Source organism: Misgurnus anguillicaudatus, chromosome 9, assembly GCF_027580225.2.
Source record: "Misgurnus anguillicaudatus chromosome 9, ASM2758022v2, whole genome shotgun sequence".
Classification (NCBI taxonomy): Eukaryota; Metazoa; Chordata; class Actinopteri; order Cypriniformes; family Cobitidae; genus Misgurnus; species Misgurnus anguillicaudatus.
This window is the reverse complement of record NC_073345.2, coordinates 24137441-24160732: the sequence shown is the minus strand read 5'-3', so window position 1 is coordinate 24160732 and position 23292 is coordinate 24137441. Positions and strand designations below refer to the sequence as shown.

At 37.6% G+C, this 23292-nt stretch overlaps 1 protein-coding gene across 1 annotated transcript in view; it reads left to right on the top strand.

Annotated features, from left to right (window-relative positions):
• Nucleotides 1–23292, top strand: part of bcr (BCR activator of RhoGEF and GTPase) — an 84818-nt gene that overhangs the window by 41151 nt on the left and 20375 nt on the right. Inside the window, exons 2-8 of the mRNA XM_073871337.1 lie at nt 5419–5603; nt 8803–8907; nt 9835–10020; nt 15465–15572; nt 16932–16992; nt 17307–17359; nt 19407–19547. Coding sequence (XP_073727438.1) covers nt 5419–5603; nt 8803–8907; nt 9835–10020; nt 15465–15572; nt 16932–16992; nt 17307–17359; nt 19407–19547 — 839 coding nt within the window. The remainder of the gene's footprint in view (nt 1–5418; nt 5604–8802; nt 8908–9834; nt 10021–15464; nt 15573–16931; nt 16993–17306; nt 17360–19406; nt 19548–23292) is intronic.

Below are 23292 nucleotides of genomic sequence, written 5' to 3'. Positions count from 1 at the left end.
AACTGAACAACTGTTTAAACCTGTGTTGCCCTAATTTGAGTAAATGTCAGCATTTGACAAGAGTGTAAGTGGAGAGAGAAGTAACTACTTAAAACCTCATAACACCTGTTACATTTATAAGCAGGGCTGCGTTTTCCGATAACGTTGTCTCTAATTGAACATAGCGTGCTATGAAGACTCTAAAACCTTTCTCACGTACGACGTTAGCAGCTGCTGTCCATGGCAATGGTGCTGAATTGGTTGATAGCAATCTTTCTAGATCCATATTTGATACAGGCATGTTTTTACCCATATTCATACTTATTTATAGATATTTCTCTATCTTTAATAAGGGAAATAAAAAATATTTTGTATTCACTGCACCTTCTTTGCAAAAAAAAGTATTTGACTACTTTTCTTAATAAACTTGATGTTGTACAACAAAAGTAGGCGCAATTTATCTGCATGTTGTGTTAAATTCCAAGCGCAACAAGTGGATAAATGTAGTGTGTTTGGGCTGTGTGGAGAACGCGTGTTTGGCATTAGAGCAGATGTTTGTTACTATAGATGATTTAAAAACATGATCGACTACACTTTACAATATGTTGTCTTGCATAGTATGTGTTTAATGATTAGTTCATGTTTAGTTCTCATTTTTCATTTTTAACAGTTACGGGGCCTAAGATATAGACTGCACTAAAATGTAAAGTCATGGAAAAATAATACAACATCCTTTTTATTCCTCATCATTTGAGTCATTTTATACCTTTGTATTTTTTGTTGATAAGTTTTATCAAAGTAACTCCAAACTTTGACACATCTAGAGCAGTGTTTCTCAACCAGGGGGCTGGGGGGGGGTTAAATTTTGTTTGGGGAAAATGGGGGTCTTGAATTGAGAATGTTTGAGAACCACTGATCTAGAAGCAGATAATGCAGAATTTTTTTAGTTTGAGTGCTCGGGACATTACAGTCTTTACTATTATGGTCACTTTATAGTTTGTTATTTACAAAAATTTCACATTTCTGAAAGATATTTTTTCTTTTATTTAAAAGTGTATTAATCTTTTACACTTAAGTGACAATTTAAATAAAGTAATCACAATAATTTCACAACAATTATTTAATGAATAAAACACACACAAAATTTGACATTTTGTATGACAGTTAATTGTAATAATTGTCAAAGCCGTAATTGATTAATCACTATAAAGGTCAGTTAGTTATTAGACAAATAATCATCTGTTAAATTTCATAATGCTGACAGACTTAGTAAATATTTTCACTGTGCTCAGTTTGTGGTGAAATGTTTGACATGCCTGCTAACCTAAACATCAAGATAGTTCTGACAACATCAAGTAAGGTTTGACAAATCCATGTTTAAATCTTTCCCGTAAACCTATGGAAGAGGAGGGACTCGGAAATTTAAGGTGGAATCACTATCACTTCTTAATACTGTTCTTTTGCTTTGTTTTACGTATAAAGAGATAGAGAGAGAGAAAAAGCAATGCTGCCAGAGATGGCAGCAATGCTTGTAGTGTTGATTGCGGGGTGACTCTGTGTGTTGTGATTTTCTCTTCCTCTTGCTGAGACAAAGGCTGATTTACTCACGCTGGGGGGCTTTTACTCTGTGATCGCAACATACCGGATTTGGCTGCTTTCCTGGATTCAGCCCAGTCATTTCTTCTGTTTATTTTTTTTGCGGATAAATATGCCACTGAGATAAGAATTCACCACTAACCAAATCAAATTGCCTCTTTTTATTCATGGAATATATTTGGTGTAATCTGTTATGAGCTTTATTAGGAGTCTAGACCAAGTATGTCTGCGTGCTGTCTGACCAGAGTCCTGTTAGCTGGGTTTGGTTTCATGTCCTGCTGACTTTGATTAGACCCTTCTATAGTTTTATAAACCCTAAATATGACCTTTTGCCAAAACACATAACCTGCAAATAATGTTGATTAAACTAAAGATACAAAATAGTGTATACCTTGTAATGCACTATAATTCGCTTTGGATTAAAGCATCTGCCAAATGCATACATGTAAGTGTAAAAATTATTTTTATGTACAGTTCTTTGCTGTGAAAGCTTGGTGGTAGGCATTGCGTTAAATAAAATTTTGTGTATACTTTGTTATTCACTGTAAGTCGCTTTGAACAAAATCTTTTGCCACATCTATACGTATAAATGTTAAAAGCCTTAACTTTATGTGTGAAACGTGGCGCTGCTTGAAATAGAAGAGATTTACAAAATCAGATTCATGCTAAAATTACACAATGCCTATTTTTATTGGCAAGTTTTCCACTCTTATTTAAAGATTTTTTAATTTTTGTCTCAATACATGATTCTATTTCATTGTTATTTTATGCCCTTAAAATTACATTGCTCATCAAATTAGCTTCTCTGTGCAATCCTGGTTTGATTCAGCCATTGCCTGGGGCAATGCTATACTCATAATTTGCGTTTAATTTTAACCTCCCATTTTCTGTCCTTAATATTCATTTCTTTTGTGGATTTGATGATTGGGGGTGGGGGATATTTAATACCCAGAAATTGGATATTTCGGGAAACCAACTTAAGTTTAATGGGGGCAGTGACACATGGGAAGAGGAGGGTGTGTCTCTAATTTTGTCTGATAGATTTTGTCTCATCCCCTATCCCTCTCCACTTGAATAGGCCAAAGAAGATCTCAAAGCTCACAGAAACACAGTAGTGCCTCAGTTGCTCCAACAAAGTCATCCATCTTTTTGTTTTAGACCCATTTGATAGGATTATCTGAAGCCCTTTGGCACATATCAGTGCATTACGAACACATGCTGATGAGATTTTGGCAGGTTTGTGTGGTTCATCTCGCCCGACTTCCTCACTTCCCTAAAACCTACTTGCTGTTGAGGGATGCCACGTTGTAGGTTTGATTCTGTTCTTTATCACTGAAAAGCTTGAGTTAAAGGTGTCCTGTTATGCTTTTTTTACTTTTTTTTTACTTCATTTACTGTGTAATATTGCTGTTTGAGAATGAAAGAGTCTGCAAAGTAAAATAGCTTTTTTAAGAACTACAACAACGAATAAAGTCACTCCAAGTTCGACAACGATGAGTTCGACATTAGAGTCAGGTGCTCTAACAATGATTGACGGCATTGTTACTGTTTATTGGTAAAAGGGGGGACATTTCTGACACACATAAGCTGCTGACCAATCACAACAGACTGAGCCAGTTTGACATACAATTTTACACTGACTATTGTGAAAGAAGCGACTTTATAGAGACTAGAAATACAGAGACCGATTGGAAAGAGAGGTGTTGCAATAATGCAAAATATGTAAAAAATAAAGTGTGTTTTTTGAACAGTAAAGCATGACAACCATTCTAGTACAATGCAGGGGGGTCCTTGAATTAATTCTTTGTAAGTTATGTGGAATTCATGGGATTCAGGGACTGTTAATCATTGCAACAGTCATGTTTGTGAGTGATTGTACAAGCATGTGCGTCTCTGTGTATTTAATCCTCAGCAGGAGATTGGAAGTGCCGTCTGATTTTACGAATTGTTTATAATGATGATGATGCTTCCAGATGTGCATAACATGCTGCTCCATCAGCTAAAGAACAGCAGACATCTGTGGGAAGCTGTAGAGAAAATAAGGAGGGAATATCACAAAGAGGAATAGTAGATAGTATGTAGATGCGCATTGAAGAAATCTTCTTCTATAGCTCTGTGGTAGAGCATTGCGTGTACACTGAACACAAACTGATTTAAAAAATGTATAGTACCCTGTAATGCACTATAAGTCGCTTTGGATGACGGCGTCTGACAAATGCATAAAATGTAAATTTTCAAAAAGACACTTGGAATACAAACAATGTGTTTTGTTTTTCTATATATTAAAGGAGCTTGTGAAACGGTTAAAACATTTCTGTTGGCTGTTCAATTTGAAACATAAAACACTATAAAATTAAATTTGCCACATTAAACGATTAGTCAATTTTCTTATCCAAAATGTTGATGTCTTTCTTTGTTCAGTCGAGAAGACATTATGTTTTTTGAGGATTTTTCTCATTTTAATGGACTTCAATGGACCCCAAAACTTAACAGTTTTAATGCAGTTTAAAATTGCAGTTTCAAAGGAATGTAAACGATCCCAAACGAGGCATAAGGGTCTTATCTAGTGAAACGATTGTCATTTTTGACAAGAAAAAAATATACTTTTAAACCACAACTTCTCGTCTTCCTCCGTCCTGTGATGCGCAAGCGCGACCTCACGTAATACGTCATCACGTCAAGAGGTCACGGATAATGTATGCGAAACTACACCTCAGTGTTTACAAGTGTTGAGAGAGCGGATCGTTCCGACGTTGTTGTATGTCGAATAATACTTATTAATGTCTTTGTGTCAGTTTACTGTTTAAAATGGTCCCAAATGTGCGTTTCTTTTATGTAACATGTGACCTTTCCACGGCATTACGCAATTAAAAGATCGGAGATAGACGAGAAGTTGTGGTTTAAAAGTGCATATTTTTTATTTTTCTTGTCAAAAATGACAATCATTTCGCTAGATAAGACCGTTATGCCTCGTTTGAGATCGTTTAGAGTCCTTTGAAACTGCGATTTTAAACTGCATTAAAACTCTTACGTGTTGGTGTCCATTAAAGTCCATTAAAATGAGAAAAATCCTGGAATGTTTTCCTCAAATAACATAAATTCTTCTCGACTGAACAGATAAAGACATCAACATTTTGGATGACATGGTGGTGAGTAAATTATCTGGATTTTTTAAAGAAAATTGACTAATTCTTTAAGTAAATGCATTAAAAACTGGATATAGCTTTGCTTTTATGACTTACTTGCATCAATCCACAAGACATTTGCATTGCTTATGCTGAGGATAAATCACTGTGTTACCTTGGCCATGTTTGAGTTTTTGCACCTGCCAGCAACAATGCAAGGGTTTCATCAGCATTGACTTGATATTGAAAACTTCTGTGTCTTATAATGCTTTAAATCCACCAATGAAAAGAGTGCACTGGTGTCTCCTTTTTAAAAGACTCGAAAGAAAATCTGTATATATAAAGAATTGAAAGTCTTCTGCACTTTTCCCAGAGGGATGCAGATGTGCTTGTCTTATATGATCATAGTAACTGTAAGTTTATCTAAACTGAGACCATTTGGCTTAAGTAAATGTTAGATGGTCAATTGAGACTGTTAGCAGCTTAATAACCAAACCTTTTAGTGAAGAGAATATTTTGGATTTTCCTGTTAAAAAAGTTTTTTGTCTCCCAATAAACTTAATTAATATAGTGCTGTTTCTGAAGAATTAGCTGTTTATAGTTTTATGTCTGCACACACAGTCCATGCAGTAAATATTTCTTTAAAAGGCTTTTAAAGGCTTTTCTAATAAGCTGGTTTTTTTGTGGTTTTGTGATTTCTCTTGTTGTTTTCTCACAGATGGACCATTTGCAGGCACTCCTCCAACCTATGGTTACGATGCCGACCGAGCGGAGGAGCAGCGGCGACACCATGACATCCTGCCCTACATTGACGACTCCCCCTCCTCCTCCCCTCACCTCAGCTCCAAGAGCCGAAGCAGTCGTGACACCCTTTCCTCTGGCTCGATCGAGTCCTCCAAGTCTGTAAGTCTGCAAATACAATTCTGATCCAGCTTGAATCCCATATAGTTTGGCATTGTGTAAAAAAATCCTGCATTAATTACTGCATAGTCTTAACAATTTTTTTAGATGCCACCATTTGCCAACTTTATTTTTTAGTGTCTTATGAAAAGCGTCTACATCACACACAGTAGCCATGTAACCAAATTAAATCATTGATTGCGAAACAGACCTCTCCTTCTTCATTGACACAGCCATTGGCTGTCATTTTGATTGATAGCTCTCCCTACCAATACGATGCCCAGAGGCAGGCAGTTTATTTGTGCATGCCAGGATTTTGAGTGCCCTTTTGACCTGTGTTTAGCTCCCACATGGATTTTAATCAACGCAGAGTAAAAAAAACCTGGAGTACATATTTGTACACCTTACCCCTGCTAGTACATACACAGCAGCATGCACAAAAATTGTTTATCCTACAAATACACAGCCAATGCAGGATTTGTAATATGGACAGATTTAGAGAGGGATTTGCTTTGTAAACATTTCACTTTAAGCTGCAGGTAAACTTTAAACAGTTTTGGGATGGTCTACAGAGAAATAAAGCCAGTTACACAAGTCTATATATGGATGGCCACACAACGGCATTTTCAATCGTAAATTTGAAACTTGATGTCCTACTGAAAAAAGGATTTCAAAGTGGAAGTTTTTGAACATGATTTGTTATGTAGCAACGCTGTTTATGTAAACCACAAAAATGCAAATCTGAGAAAACTGTGACGTCATGCATATTATGTGTTCAGTCTAAATTTGTGTGTTTAATTAAATTGAAATTACAATTCATTTTAACTTTCTTGACAAGTGAGGTGTTGCTAAAAATAAAAAAAATAGTTTAATAAGGAACAGTATGTAGGATTGTGGCCAAAAGTGATATTGCAATCACAAAACTTGTGGCTAAAACTGGTACTGCAATCACACAACTGGTTGCCAATACACAACATGACAACATAAACATCAGTTGAAGGCTGCAACTCCACTTTTTAAATGACAATATCCTGGCCACACCACTGTTGTGAGTGATATAAGTATTTGAAATAAAAATGATTTCTTAATGTCTAGTGACATATCAGGGCCATTTTATAATTAATTAATATAAATTTCTTACATACTGTTCCTTTAATGTATTTCCACTTTATTTATATGATTTATAGCAACTCCTTATTAGTCAAGAAAGTTTAAATTAATTGTAAATTTATTAAACTTAAAAATTAGATGCAACACAAAATGTTTACAGTGCAGGCATGCACAAATTCCCGAAAACAATAACAACAATGGTGGCCTACACATATAATACAGCATTTTTGTGTTTTTTGCGGATCTGTGTAAAAAAGCATAGTTTTGACAACTTTGTGGTGTGTTCGTAAAGTTTTTCCAAAAAGGTAAAGGAAAAAATTTAAAGAGCACCTATTTCAATGCTAAAAGCAAGTTATTTTGTGTATTTGGTATAATACAATGTGTTTGGGTGGTTTATGGTTAAAAAGCTCATTTTTTCCACATACCATACTTTTTTGTAGCTCCAGATTTCACTCTCTTCCTGAAACGCACAGATTTGAAAGGCTCAGTTTCCCTGATTGGCCAGTTAATCTGTACATTGTGATTAGCCTGAATACCTTTGACGTCAGCCGAAAATGTGACGCTCCTCACCATGTTTTAAAGATTTGGTCACAATGCCATGCTAACCGGAGTTAACTTACAGGCAGGAGGAATTATGATAATGTCGGTCTACTCTACATCACCAATCCCAGGAAATAAACTGTTGCCTACAATCCGTGTCTTTGTTGTAGTCCAAGAAAAGAGATTTACATTGGAGACGATAAATCGCATCATTGTTTATTTTGGAATATGTACCTCTTTTGCATATTTTTGCAGATTGGTTGCATATTATTAACATGTACTAATACACACTTACACATCAAAGAAAATTAGAAACGTGAATCGGACAATAGGTGCTCTTTAAAACTTTCCGTTTTCAGTACAATCGTTGTTGTGTAAATGTGCCCTTAGATCTTTTATTGTTTTATTGGTTGAGGTTACTCACTCCCTAACCTTGTTTTGCCTCAAACAAAATACGATTTGAATGAGTACTGTTTTTCAATGAGCTGTCCTGTGCCTGCACATTTATGAAGAGTCACACCTTGCTGTCTATGGCCATTTCTACAGCTTTTCTCCAGAGGAGACATTTGCAGTTAATGGTCCATTTTACGGCTTCCTTTTTAAAATTGCTAACCCTGTTGTTACCACATAACAATGCTTTGGCAACATTTTACATTGTGGCTGCAAGCTTTGTGTGGTCAAGCACCATTATACCCTTTTTATTTAATTTATAATTCAACATTTCAGTTATGAATTGAGCCAAATTCAATGTCAGATTGATTGTCTTTTATTAGTGTAAAATGTTATTTCTGTTTCGGAAAATCACCAAACGGCATTGCAAACACATAAAAGAAATGACTCTTCAAATTGATATACCAAGCACTCTCCACTCTCTGACACAGACATTCCTGCTCCTTACTCATGTCTCAGCTTATGTTGGGCTGGTCGGGAAGCAATGTTTTGATTTTTGTTTTGTTTTGTGGGAATTGACCTTTAAATGGCTTTCTTACAGATATTTCTTCATATTGTTAAGTGATACAAGAAAGTATTACACACTTTACATTGTGAACTGCAGTGATAACACAGTCATGAGGCAGATGGGAAGAATGTTTTATCCTAAAATCTGGACTAGAAAGTCTCATGAGACAATCACAAACATCTGTGATTTCCATTACCTGTGCTGTGGCCATGGAAACCAACATTTCAGGCCTATTTAGCCCTTATCAGCGCTGCGTAACCTACGCGCTCACATCCTACATGCACAAAAACATAAAATTGCCCACTTCTGGATGGATTCTATGCCTGTGGTATCTTTGATCATTTTCTCTGGGCTTGCTATGTAGTCGACTCTATGAAAGTCTCTATTTAGTTCAAAGGTGATATAAATTCTCTATGATTCGCATGTAACTAAGACAGTTATTATAAGTCCTTAGAGAGCTTGCTCCATTGAGCCAGTGCCAAATCGCTATTTTATAGCTCATTCCAGAAACGCCAGTATGTAATTTAATGTCATATGATTTAGTGTCGTGTTAGTTGTTCAGAAGTATGTGAAGTCTTTTTCTCTTTGGCACAGGCGGAGTTGGACCTGGAGAAGGGGTTGGAGATGAGAAAGAGGGTTTTGTCTGGAATCCTGGCCAGTGAAGAGACCTACCTCAGCCATCTGGAAGCGCTGTTACTGGTGAGGGATCTTTATCTAGGGATCTTAAAGGATTTTTTAAAGTCCATTTTCTTAAAAAAATAATCCAGATAATTTACTTACCACCATGTCATCCAAAATGTTGATGTCTTTCTTATTTCAGTCGAGAAGAAATTATGTTTTTTGTAGAAAACATTTCAGGATTTTTCTCATTTTAATGGACTTTAATGGACCCCAACAGTTTTAATGCAGTTTAAAATTGCAGTTTCAAAGACTCTAAACGATCTCAAACGAGGCATAAGGGTCTTATCTAGCGAAACAATTGTCAAAAAATGCACCTTTAAACCACAACTTCTCGTCTTCCTCAGGTCCTGTGATGCGCCAGCGCGACCTCACGTAATTGCGTTATGACGTCGAAATGTCACGTCATTCGACATACAGCAATGTCGGAACGGTCCTCTTTCTCCACACTTGTAAACACTGGGGCTTAGTTTCGCATACGTCATCCGTGACCTCTTGACGTGATTACGTATTACGTGAGGTCGCGCTGGGGCGTCACAGGACCGGAGGAAGACGAGAAGTTGTGTTTTAAAAGTGCATATTTTAGAGTCCTTTGAAACTGCAATTTTAAACTGCATTAAAACTGTTAAGTGTTAGGATCCATTAAAGTCCATTAAAATTAGAAAAATCCTGGAATGTTTCCCTCAAAAAACATAATTTCTTCTCGACTGAACAAAGAAAGACAGCAACATTTTGGATGACATGGTGGTGAGTAAATTATCTGGATTTTTTTTTTTTAAAGAGATGTTATAGAAACACTTTATACACAGTATTTATTCTCAGCTTACTTCATGTGCATAGTAGCATGCTTATATGTTTGATTATTTTATAAAAAACTTCTAGGCAGACCCTCTAAACATCTCACACATTTTCTTATCATATAAAGTTCTCTTACCTCTACTTTTTCAGCCCATGAAGCCCCTGAAAGCAGCGGCCACCACCTCCCAGCCTGTCCTGACTGTTCAGCAGATCGAGACCATCTTCTTCAAAGTGCCTGAGCTCTATGAGATCCACAAAGAATTCTATGATGGCCTTTTACCCAGAGTGCAACAGTGGAGTCACCATCAACGCGTAGGAGACCTTTTCCAAAAACAAGTGAGTAACGGCTTTTAAACAGACCTGTTTTTATGTTAAAGACATCATGCCATCAAACTTCACGTTTTACCGTACCCAAAATTATCTTAAAGGTGCCGCTCTTTTTGTGTTTTTCAAGCTTTGATTGTGTTTACAGTGCGCAATATAACATGTGTTCATGTTTTACATGTAAAAAAACGCAGTCACACAGTTTACTTATCTGTATACCGCTGTTTTTACTGTCCTAAAAATGGGCTGATGATTTCCTTGTTCTATGAAGTCCCTCCTTCAGAAATACATAACGAGTTCTGATTGTGTAGTTTGTTTACTGTGTTGTGATTCGACAGCAGCTTAGCTTAGCAGTGCCATTTGAGCTTAGCTAGTCAAAAACTTTTATTTTGACGTAATTAAACGGGGAAGTTGAGGGCTGTAGTCCAAACCGGCCGTTCGCTGTAGGCTTTGAAAGGGTACTTCTGTTAAAGAAAATATATCGCCTGACAGTGAACTTTGCACTTTATCATTTTGCAGGTATTTTTTATGCTCTAACAGCAACATCTCATCTTACTCAAGTTTGAAAAATGGAATCAGAAAGAATGTGGTCTTTAAAAAACTCAGAAATGTTTTACAGTTTACAGAAGTAAAATTGTTTGTAAACAGGCGTAAATGTTTACATTTTATGGATACTGAATAAATAAGCTTTCCATTGATTTATGGTTTGTTAGGATAGAACAATATTTGGTCGAGAAATAACTATTCGAAAATCCGGAATCAAAATATGGAGAAAATCGCTTTCAAAGTTATCCAAAAATAAAACATTTGATATATTTATGGTAGGAAATTTAAAAATATATATTTATGGAACTTTATCTTTACATAATATTCGAATGATTTTGGGCATAAAATAAAAATCAAGGATTTTTTCCTATACATGTATTTTTTGGCTTGCTACAAATATGCCCTTGCTACTTAAAGGGATAGTTCACCCAAAAATGAAAATTCTGACATAATTTTTATCCTCATGTTGTTCTAAACCTGTATGAATGTATTTTTTCTGATGAACACAAATGAGGATATTTTGATAAATGATGGTAAGCACACACCTGATTGTAACCATTCACTTCCATAGTAGAAAAAACAAATACTATGGAATTTGTTTATTAAAATATCTTATTCATCATTTATCAAAATACTTCCATCACATTTGTTTTTTCTACTATGGAAGTCAATGGTTACGGCAACTGTGTGCTTACCATCATTAATCCAATGTGTTCATCAAAATAAAAAAAAACATATACAGGTGTAGAACAACATGACGGTGAGGAAATAACGACAGAATTTTCATTTTTGGGTGAACTATCCCTTTAAGACCAGGGTCACATTTATGAATCTTTGTTAATATTAGCTAAAGCCAATGCTAGTTTATTTTTTATTAACTAATATTAACCGTTTGAACTTTTAATTTTAATGTATAAGTAAATGGTCAAATTAACACAAACTACAATTAATTAAATGCTGTTTAAGTATTGTTCCTAGTTAAGTGTGCTTGCAAAGAGTTGTTCTTCATAAGTTTTCTTATTATTCCGCCCAAATTTTTGGCCAGCTCCTGCGACTAGGCCGTTTGACACAGAGACCCTGTTCAAACTTTTAAACGTTCGGGAAGTGCCGGTCTAAGTTGCTTGAAGACATGATGTCACGGATTCATGTCGTTCTTCCGCCATATTGGATTGAACAGAAAACCCAAAAAAGATTCACAGGTCACAAATTTTGTCCGAACTTCACAAAACTGGACGTACACGATCTTTGGACCAAGCCTCACAAAAGTTACTAGAAGGATTTTTGATTTTAGGAAGCGTTTGCCCATCACAGCCCAAAAGATACCGTAGTCGCCAAACAGAAAGTAGTTCATATCTCAGGAACTCTTTCACATATTGAAACCAAACTTTGTACATGAACTTGGGAAACATTCTAAAATTTTACATTTCACAAATCACGTTAGTGACCGCAACAGAGCAAGCACACTTTTGCAGTTCCTGCAGAAATGCATTTTTAGATTATGTTAGCTAATGCATTACATAATGTTAACAAATACAACCTTTTTGTAAAATCCTATTTTTTTATCTCAATAGGCTTTATGCCCAGCTGCACTACTTCCTGAACTTCAGCCAGCTCCTTGTTTCCTGTCTGCCATTATTGGACAAACTGATTAATCCAGGGGTGCCTGACCTCAGTAGTCACAAACAAACTGATTAATCCAGGTGTGCCTGAATTTAGTAGTCACAACAACAATAATCAGACACACCTGGATTAATCAATTTGTCCAATAATGGCAGACAGGAAACAATGAGCTGGCTGAAGTTCAGGAAGTAGTGCAGCTGGGCATAAAGCCTATTGGTGACATATTTGTTCACATTAAAGAGAAATCACAATTTCACTTGCTTAATTGTTCCTTTCCAAAGTCTCACTTTTTATGCACCATAGGGCTGAATAACAATTATTAGGATTTTTTTATTGACTCAAAAAACTTGAACGATGTATGCCCCTGAAGTGACACCACACAAACACAGATTGTCTGGACTGCAGGAGTCTGTATTACTTTTACCCAGCCACTTGTGCAGATACTCCAGTGTGTGCATTGTGTCCTAAGGAGAGGGCTATTAATAGTGCCATTCCAAGATTGTGTTCTCTATCTCCCTTCTCCTCTTTTCCATTAACTTCTTTCCTCATGTGATTCCAGATAAATCCCCCTCGTTTTGTCAGACCAGCAAACGCTAGAGTCATATTCCAGATTTATTTATCCTCCATCTTCTTCATCAGTGTCCCTCAACCCCCGGCTACAGTAGCCAGGTGGCGTTACCCCAGAACCTGCTCTGGTTTTGACTGGAGGGTTAGGTCAAAGATCCTGTCGCCCTCTCCTGTGTCCATTAACAAGAATCCAGTGGCGAGATGGCGTCTAAGGAGGCAGACCCCCTAAAAAAGACAGTTGCTTGCAGCAGGAGAAGGATCAAGATGAATGAAAGAGATGCAAGAGAGTATGTGCATGAGAATGTAGTTAAAGTCACTAATAGAAACATCTCCTGCTGTTTGTGTCGTTTTTTTCTTCCTGACTTCTCAAAACGCATCGTAATGAGAAAGTCGACGCAGGGTTTCGACCCGTTATGGGAATCAGTGTCAAAGGTAAAGGGCTGTGCTGTTCATTTTGCCGCTCAGCTGCGAGAGGGATGTTAATGTTAATATTCTCGCTCTAAATGTTTTACACCTGACAATGACATCCATATGTAAATCCTCCAGGGACTGTTGTCTTCACAGAGAGAGATTCTGACATCTTTTTAGTGCAAATCTGTGACCTACTTAAACATGGTTAAGTGCAGGAGGAAACTTTTATCTTCAGCTGGGTCTAGCATATGGTCATGTCATCATGAGGAAGTGTGTCTAGGCTGAAAGGATACGAACACCGCTGTGCTGAAGTCTCTGTCAAGCTGTCTCAACCAGCTGATATATCAACTTTTTTGTGTGTGTGGTTTTTTTTATACATTTTATGAGTGTGTGCATGCATATGTGCAATTCCTGGGCATTGAACCCATGGCCTTGTTGTTGCTAGTGCTATGCTTTACCAGTTGAGCCACAGGAAAGCGCTTTGTTTGTATCTTTCTAGTTCCAGTTTAAGGATTAATTTTCTTTAAAAAATCCAGATAATTTACTCACCACCATGTCATCCAAAATGTCTTTCTTTGTTCAGTCGAGAAGAAATTATGTTTTTTGAGGAAAACATTCCAGGATTTTTCTCATTTTAATGGAATTTAATGGACCCCAACACTTAACAGTTTTAATGCAGTTTAAAATTGTTCAAAGGACTCTAAATGATCTCAAACAAGGCATAAGGGTTTTATTTAGCGAAACGATTGTCATTTATGACAAGAAAAATAAAAAATATGCAATTTTAAACCACAACTTCTTGTCTTCCTCCGGTACTGTGACGCGCCAGCGCGACCTCACGTAATACATCATCACGGCAAGAGGTCACGCATGACGTATGCAAAACTACGCCCAAGTGTTTACAAATGTGGAGAAAGAGGACCGTTCCGACGTTGTTGTCTGTCAAATTATACTAATTAATGTCTTTGTGTCAGTTTATTGTTTAAAATGGTCCGCAAATGTGCGTTTCATATATGTAACCCGTGACCTTTCGATGTCATTACGCAATTACATAAGCTCGCACTGACGCGTCACAGGACCGGAGATAGATGAGAAGTTGTGGTTTAAAGGTGCATATTTTTTATTTTTCTTGCCGAAAATGACAATTGTTTGGCTAGATTAGACCCTGTTGCCTCATTTTGGATCGTTTAGAGTCCTTTGAAACTGCAATTTTAGACTGCATTAAAACTGTTAGGTATTGAAGTCCATTAAAGTCCATTAAAATGAGAAAAATTCTTAAATGTTTTCTCCAAAAAACATAATTTCTTCTCGACTGAAGAAGGAAAGACATCAACATTTTGGATGACATTGTGGTGAGTAAATTATCTGGATTTTTTAAAGAAAATTGACTAATCCTTTTAAGTCATCTTTTTGTATAATTTTGTTTGTATTATTTTTATTGAACTTCTTTACTTGACGGCTTAACCTATCAACTTACATTTAGACTGATCAGCTCTTCATGTGTTGTTATTGCTTTATACGGTCATCATCCCTCTCTGTAATGAGGTTGTCGCAAAGTAAATTCTCGCACTTCACGCTACAGATAGAATCTGGCCCGGGGCGGTCCTTTCTGCTCAGTGGGGAGAGGATTGCACACACTGCGAAAATTACCTTAGTTTTGGACTTTGTAGTCTGTGCAGGGGGAAAGGTTTATTTTCAGACATGGCAAATGACAAATTCAGCGTCAAAAAAGTAATGATTTACTTAAGCATTAAAGGTACAGTAGCAAAATTAGACAAAAATCATACAAGGACTGAAAATGAAAGGTGGACAGGTGGACAGAACACGATATGTTTTTTTGTGGTTGGAGCTTCTTATTTTATCTTCCATATAGGCCCACACAAACCCATCTTATGCATATTTGTATTTTGAAAGATTTATTATGCTGGTACACACGAGAAAGGTTTTAGCGCTGACAGAAAGGCTATTGAGTTTGAATGGGCTAAATCAGATTTCCAAATGGGTTTTTTTTTACAAGCACCATGCGCACGCATTAATTGCTTGCTGTTGAGTGGGACTCTGCTGCCATGGTAACCGCTGTAGGCTCCGTAGCCGAGCGCAGCATCGGTCCAGCTGCTCCTGCTGCGATGACGCTGTCCTGTCTGTACTCCCCATGTCAACATGACGGGTACATGCGTGCATCTCACTCTTTACAGATGAGCTGCAGCTGCCATCTTGGATATGGTCATGAATCTGAACAGTTTGCATCCTACAGTTCAACATGAAAAGTTCAAGAAAGTAAAAATGATTCACTTTGTTTTCTTTTTCTCTAGGCCAGCCAGCTCGGAGTATACAGGGCCTTTGTGGATAATTACGAACTTGCCGTCGAGACCGCTGAGAAATGCTGTCAGGCGAACACGCAGTTCGCCGAAATCTCTGAGGTAACATCTAGTGAAGCGCTTGGGGGGCCTGTTATTGTAATCCAAGAGCAGATACATCCACCCTAATTCCCATCTTATTTATTATTGAAACAAATACAAGCCTTTGATTGGGTAGAACTTAGGAATATCCTGCGTTAACAAGTCGAAGTTGAAGTAAGTGAAATTAAAGCCTTGGCAACGGCTCATGGTTGGGTCCTTCATCCAGCCAACCATCAAAGAAGAAGTCATGTCCAGCTTTTATGCGTGCCTATTCCTGCTGCTCTTCTCTTATGCTGCGTTCAGACCAGCCCCGATAGAGGCATCAAGCGCGAGTGATTTCAATGTTAAGTCAATGTAAAGACGCGTTGACGTGCTGCTGGAGGTCTGTGTGCGTGCGGAGTCGGAGAAGCCCCTCCAATGACGCAAATTTCTACGTGAATGTCTCGATAACTAGAATTTAACACACGGCTTTCACGCGCAAATGAAGCGAGTAAACTCAAAATGTTCAAGCGGCAAACTAGAAGCGGTTAGATGCGAATTTGACGCCTCAAACGCAACTGGTGTGAACCCACATTTAGGGGTGCGGCACTCCAGGGATATAAAACTGATGCTTTGGCCTTTCAGAGTTTCAGAGTTTCATCCACTGTTGTCATGCCAACTACTATTTCATTTTGTAAAATAGACATACCTCCTGCCTAACACGAGGAAAGGTGAACATTAAGATAATTGTTTGTTCACACTGGTGTGTAGAAGTACTGATAACACATATTAATACAATGTAGTGGGGGAGGACATTTTCTAGTGCATGAGCTTATTGCCGCCGGTGTAAAGCTAACAATAGGAAGCGTTTAATTGTATTGCTTATGTAGATGAAATGAAATGTGACAGACTAATTTATTCATTTAGTCTGTCAGCACAAATATAGAGCGACCGAGAGGGATTCTTTATAAGCACAGTTAAGACAAGAGGAAGAAGGTACCCACAATGCAGTGGGAAAAATATATATACAGTAAAGTAACACAATTTTTTTCAATGTAACAGTAAGCTTTGTGTGTGTTATGCACCATAGTGTACTCTTTACAGATCGAGTATGGCTTATGCTTAGTAAAACACAAGTTTATACTCAGCCTTATTATTTATTTAGCACTTTTTTTAGTGGACATTGATTCAGAGATGCTTTACACATAAAGAAATGTCAGTACATTTTATACATTTGTATATATTAATTAACTGGATAGGACAACATCTGCAGTAATACAAGAGAAACTAATGCCACTGAGGATTGGTGTTAGATTACAGTTACACTAGGCCTCTATGAAAGTGTGCAAGTCATCCCGTACCTTTTTATTGATCCAGAATTTGTCTCTGATATCACCACAGAGTCTCAAGGTCAGGAGCAGCAAGGAGTGCAAGGACCTGACTGCCAAATACTCACTGGAAGGTAAGAAACAACAAAATCTTTTGCTTTCTATTATTACTACATATATTTTATATTCAGATGTGTACTTGTCTATTGTAATCCACAAACACATACTCTATTTATTAAGAGTATAACTGTTGCACATTAAGCTCATAGCATGTTATGTCTTTTCCCTCTTTTAAATTCAGTTGCATTTAAACCCTTGAGTGGGTGGATTAGATAAGGTTTCAAACATCGGCATTTACGCCTGCGGTATGAAAGTGGCTCTTGTGAATAATCGCCCACTGTGTGTGTGTGTGTGTGTGTTGTGTTCTCTTCTGTCTTGTCTCTGCCAGCTCTGCTCTATAAACCCGTGGACAGAGTGACCCGGAGTACCCTTGTTTTACATGTGAGTCACCTTTAGTTGATCACAACATGTTCTTAAAGCATTTTTTCCATGTGTCTTTGAGCATGCTTTCGTCATTAGGATGTGATTGTTTTTAAGAAAACATGATGTAAAGCGCTCTCTTAACACTGGAGGCTATCATAATGTTAAAGGGGACATATCATGGAGATATCTGACTTTTTTCATGTTTAAAGGTGCAGTGTGTAAATTTTAGCAGAATCTAGTGGCGAGGTTGCGAATTGCAACGAATGGCTCAGTCAACTCCTTACCTCTCGCTTTTGAAACACATAGAGAAGCTACGGTAGCCACCGGGCAAACATGTCATCGTCGGAGACAACAAAAAAATTGTCCGTTAAGGGCTTCTGTAGAAACATGGCGGCACAAAATGGCGACTTTCAGGTAAGGGGACCCTCGGTGTATGTAGATAAAAATGTCTCATTCTAAGGTAATAAACACATAACGGTTCATTATGAAAGGCATTTAAACACCCCTGATTATATAGTTTTGTATATTATTTTGCATTTCGGTCAAGAGATCCTTCTAAAATTTGCACACTGCACCTTTAAATGCTATAATTGGCTCCCCAGTGCTTCTATCAATCTAAAAAACATGATACCCAGCAACTAAGGTTTTGGTAAATCATTCTCTTGAATCATGTGAAAAAATAAGTAATTGACATTTGGCTTCCCTTGTGATGTCAGAAGGGGATTTTATAATAATAATACCACCCCTTAATCTGCACTGTCCAAACACAGCACTGCCATTTAGTGCAGAGATCAGCTCATTTGCATTTTAAAGGACACACCCAAAATGGCACATTTATGCTTACACCTACACCTAAATTATCTATATGGTATTTTTAGCTAAGACTTCACATATGTATTCGATGCACACCAAAGTTTTATTTTAAATCTTAATAAAGTCTTGTGAAATGTCCCCTTTAAGTCTGTGTATTTTATTCTGAATCATTTGGGGTGTGATGACACACTGCCCTCTCACATATTGCTTAGTCGATTCATCACTTGTGGCGCTCAGACATTCACGTCACCCTACTGCGTGCATCAGAAGGTTTTACGAAGGCAGATGAAGGGGAGTGGTCACGCAGTTGACACCTTGCCTTTTGAACATTGCTCTTGCGCAATTTGCTAGCCCAAGTAATCCACGCCCAAGTCCACCCCTCTAGTGAAACGAAGCGGGCTTTGGGGGCCAAACGCGCTCGGGCCCAGTTTGGTTTGGATAATGTGAGTGCACCCTAAAACTAATACTGATCTTAAAGGGACACTCCACTTTTTTTGAAAATATATTCATTTTCCAGCTCCCCTAGAGTTAAACATTTGATTTTTAGCGTTTTGGAATCCATAGCTGCAGCATGCGCAATGATATAACGCAGTGCCTGAAAATAGTCCTCTCCTCTGCTATTGTAAGTAACCAATGGGGCTATTTTCGTGCTGTGCGTAAAATCACTACGCCTGCTGCAGCCATGTTACGGCAGCAAAGTCCTTGATTATTACGTAAGAATGAGAGTATAGTTCCTATCCATATCGCCTAGAAATCGCAACTTTTAATTTTCCGTCAGTCCTAGTACACGATGCAACCACACAAGAGTCAATTTCCAAATAGGAAAAATATCGAAACTCTTTGGTTATTTTTTAGCGCAATGCTAATGGTCTAATCAGATTCAATGGATGCTAAGCTATGCTAAAATTGGTACCGCCAAACCCGGAGATCAGCTGAATGTATTCCAAAACGGTAAAAATCACATGTTTAGGGAGCTGGAAAATGTGAGAAATAGAGTGTCCCTTTAATAGTTATACATCAATGTGCAGCTCATCCCATAGCATTTGTGAGATGGACATAAACTAATTATGTTGAGGAGAGGTACTGTACGTTAGTACTTCTGTTCCAGTGTTCCTGGTATTCATGAATTCATTATACATTACAGTAATACTACCGTGTTCCTGTAGCTCAATTGGTAGAGCATTGTATAAGCAGCGCAAAATAAGCACACATACTGATAAAACCACCATGTTTGTTTGCATGTTTCATACAGGATCTTCTGAAACACACACCCTCCAGTCATCCAGATTACCCTCTGCTACAGGACGCCCTCCGCATCTCGCAGAACTTCCTGTCCAGCATAAACGAAGAGAGCACACCTCGCCGGCAGTCCATGACAGTGAAGAAGGGAGAGGTGAACGCAATGACGCTCCCATACATCCTACATCATGTTTTTGATAGAGCGTGCTTGTCAAATGCGTATTTTTAAAGGGCACAGAAATGTCAGATTTCTAGGTTACCCATCATGTATAAACCTGAAGTCTATCAGGTCATGAGCTCCTATTAAGATTTATAGCCTACAAGGGGTATGCAGTATGACCGAAAATGAATAATTTTGTTATAAATGCACTTCTTTTAACAATAAGCTCCTCCTCCTCAGGATTCAGGGGTTCTCTTGATCTGTGTATTTATCTTGATCCGACGTGCAAGATCACTCATAGGAGTGCTGAATGTCAGCTAGCCATGGCCACTTATTTACTTACATTGACATTTAATTCCATTGCAATAGTTTTATGGAGGCCATATTCACTGCTCTCAGCGCCCCACAAATGATCTCCATAGAAGGTTTATATTAGACATAAAATTTGCATTTTTCTTTTTGTGCTCACCCTCACAGATTTTAGATCTAATTTGTAATAATCTCTTCTGTATCTGCTTTCAAATCTCTTGAGTCATAATGATGTCATGGGTTACAAGAAGCAAGAAAGCTAAAACCCCACTGACCGTAGCAGAGGAGGGGAACATCATTAGATCACCCCCTCTTAAAGAGATAGTGGTCTCACAGGCAAGAATTAAAGATGCGTTTGGTTTTAGTGTGGGCAGCTCCTTTCTCACCCCTTCATTCCAGCAGTATGATCTTTAGAGAAAAGCAAGTGAATTGTTGTATGATTGATGGAGAGCAGGGGTTGCGTGTAACTTACCATAATGAGCCACCGACTCGCCATCTTATTGATTATTCATAACGGTGCATTATGTTGAAAGCAGGCTCCTCCTATACTGAACAAACAGCAAGGAGTTGGTTAGCGTTCTATACACCCCTCCCTCCATCCCTTCCACCTCCCTCGGGTGACATGTGGACGGACCAAGCTGATCAAATATTGATGGTGTGTACATGAAAGAAGTCATGGAGATCAATGAGTTGTGGTGGAGGGTATTGTCTTGTAGCCCAGTGTAAGGAAACACAAGCCTTTTGTTTATCAATCAGCCAAGATTTAATCGCTTTTACAGTAGATGATTTGGTAAAAACGTGTTTTCTTTATTAGTGCAAGAACAACTCTAGTTTACCCGCTCCAAAATCTCCAAAAACATAATTACATGATATTTAATCTAGCTCCTAATATTAATTTAGTTGGGCTGGAGGTGCATTTAGCTTGAACAGGGAGATGTATGCGGCTCCAAGTTTACCTGATGGATCCTGATGCCAATGAACAATGATCTCATTATTTAAGAGTAACTTCAGAACTCATATCAGTGGGCAGCCAGAAGCATTAGCATGATTGTTCAGGTCATGGTTGTGTTGGTTTAGCTAAGGCTTCTAGTGTTTCCCATGCTAGAGACTGAAGTTATGCGGGAGGTAGGGAAGAGAGATTCGGGGTGACCCAAGAGGCCTTCAATAGCTGGGCCAAAGCCACTTAATTAAAATGCAAATGAAACCTCAGATTTCAGAAAGCAGCTTTCAGCGTCTGCAACAAACACGCACACAAAGCAATGCGTGTGGGATTTATATACAGCATCACTGCTCACTAGAGATTTAATGTAAGCGTGCACATGATGTATGTTCAGTGTATGTGCTCTGTGCATAAAGACGCACAAACACATGGAGGCAATTTAAACCACCTAAATCCTGTAGATATACATTAGACATACATGCATAAACAAACAGATAACCTCAGGCTACTCAAAGCCACTTGCTTTATTCTTCAGACACACACCCACACACACACACACAACACACACATACATCACACCACACACTCATCTTCAAACATCGTATGTTTGTAGCAGTGCTGTTTTTCTTTGTAAACAAAGGAACAACACTACGGTACTGTAATGTTTATGTTTAATCAACTTGTATTTACAATTAATTTCAACTTAAATTAATTACGTTTATTCAATGTATAATTAAATTATAAAAATTAAGTTAAAATAACTTAAGCTAATTCAACTTAATTTTTTATAATTTATAGCAATTCCTCACTAATCAAGAAAGTTGATTAAAGGCGGGGTGCGTAATTTTTTAAAAACACTTTGGAAAAGGGAATTGGGCCGACTACCAAAACACACTTGTAGCCAATCAGCAGTAAGGGGCATGTCTACTAACAGACATTGTTGCCTGGGTTGCGTATGTGTGGGTCTATCAAAAGAAGGTCCAGATTCTATTGGGGTAGGGGCGTGTTTGTTTAGGTGATTTCAAATATCAACATTGGCTTTCAGAGATCATGCACCCCGCCTTTAAACTTAAAAATGTAAGTACAACAACAGTTTTTACAGTGTTTTATTGAGTCATATTATTAATAAAAATTAATGCTGTGATGGTTCGGCTGGCATGCGATTTGCAGATTAATACGCAAATTTAAATATGGTAAGTTTATCAATTGAACGTGTTTCAATGGCTTGGAAATGTTAACATTCAAGTGATTTTAAATACTTTAACTATAAAAAGGCGCTAAAGTGAGCAGGTTTCTGTATGCACAGATGCACATGTGGTTGAATGTGTCAGGTCCAGCTTCAATTAGACGTGATCATCCCTTCAAAGATCAGAACTCTTGATGTGTAAACTTTAAAGAGAGTTGCGCTATTGTGTCTCATACTGTAGTCCATTAACATACATTTGCCGAATAGATCAATGAAAACAACGTAATGTTTTTATGTGGAGGTAATGTTTATGGTGCATGTTCTTCCTGAAGCGCAATTTGGAATTCGCCCTCCATCTGTGTGCGCACACGTTTTAAGTGCACTCAAAAGTGAACACACAGAGAGACGCGTTTCAAAAAGCTAGCGAACATAAAATCTTTCTGTTCTTGACAGGGCACATAATTTTAGACCTTACATAATAAATTACAACAACTTTGTTCTTTTTTTATAAATGTTTGTAATTTCTTTATTTGTTATTACATTTTTCCCACCCTTTTTTTTTGCTGATCCGAAAAATGATTCGATGAGTTTTGTGATCCGTCACACTCCAAATAAAAATAATTATATCACAAATTCAAAGTTACATGTCTATGTGTTTGCACCAATATTAAAACAGGTTTGGGTGGGACATACAAAAACATTATATTTTGTTTTTGTAAACAGCCAATACAGTAGCTGTTACTGTTTTTATCACTTGCTGATCAGAAGAAGATGTAATTAGGGGAGCGGCATTCTCATACTTAGGCCCATTTTAATGGACAAAATAAGTGAGTGCAGTTTGACTCATCAGAATTTTTGGTCTATTACCCAAAGAGAATGATTGTACATTTAAAATACATTACTTGAAGTAAATGTTGTGAATGTTTAGTACACTAGCGCATGATGACCTCAAATCTAATAGACATAACCTTAATGCCACTAAATTCCAGTTTTTAAGAAGGATAAAAATGTACAAACCAGGAGGTTTTCTGCTCCCTACACTATCTCTCTCTCTCTCTCTCTCACACACACACACACACACACAGTTTAATCTCTAGACGCTGTGCAGTATTTTGTTCTGGTTGGCTGTGTGTCTGTGCTGGCTTAATTTTCAGTGGTTTCAGTCCAATTGTAGTGGGTGATTATGAGATATTGCCATTGTCATGTTTCTACTGGAGGCGAGCTGTTGGAAAATGTCATCTGATGTGCTGAGACAGCTCATTTGAGCGTCTTTTCTTTTATAGGGATGCAGAAAGCACATCATG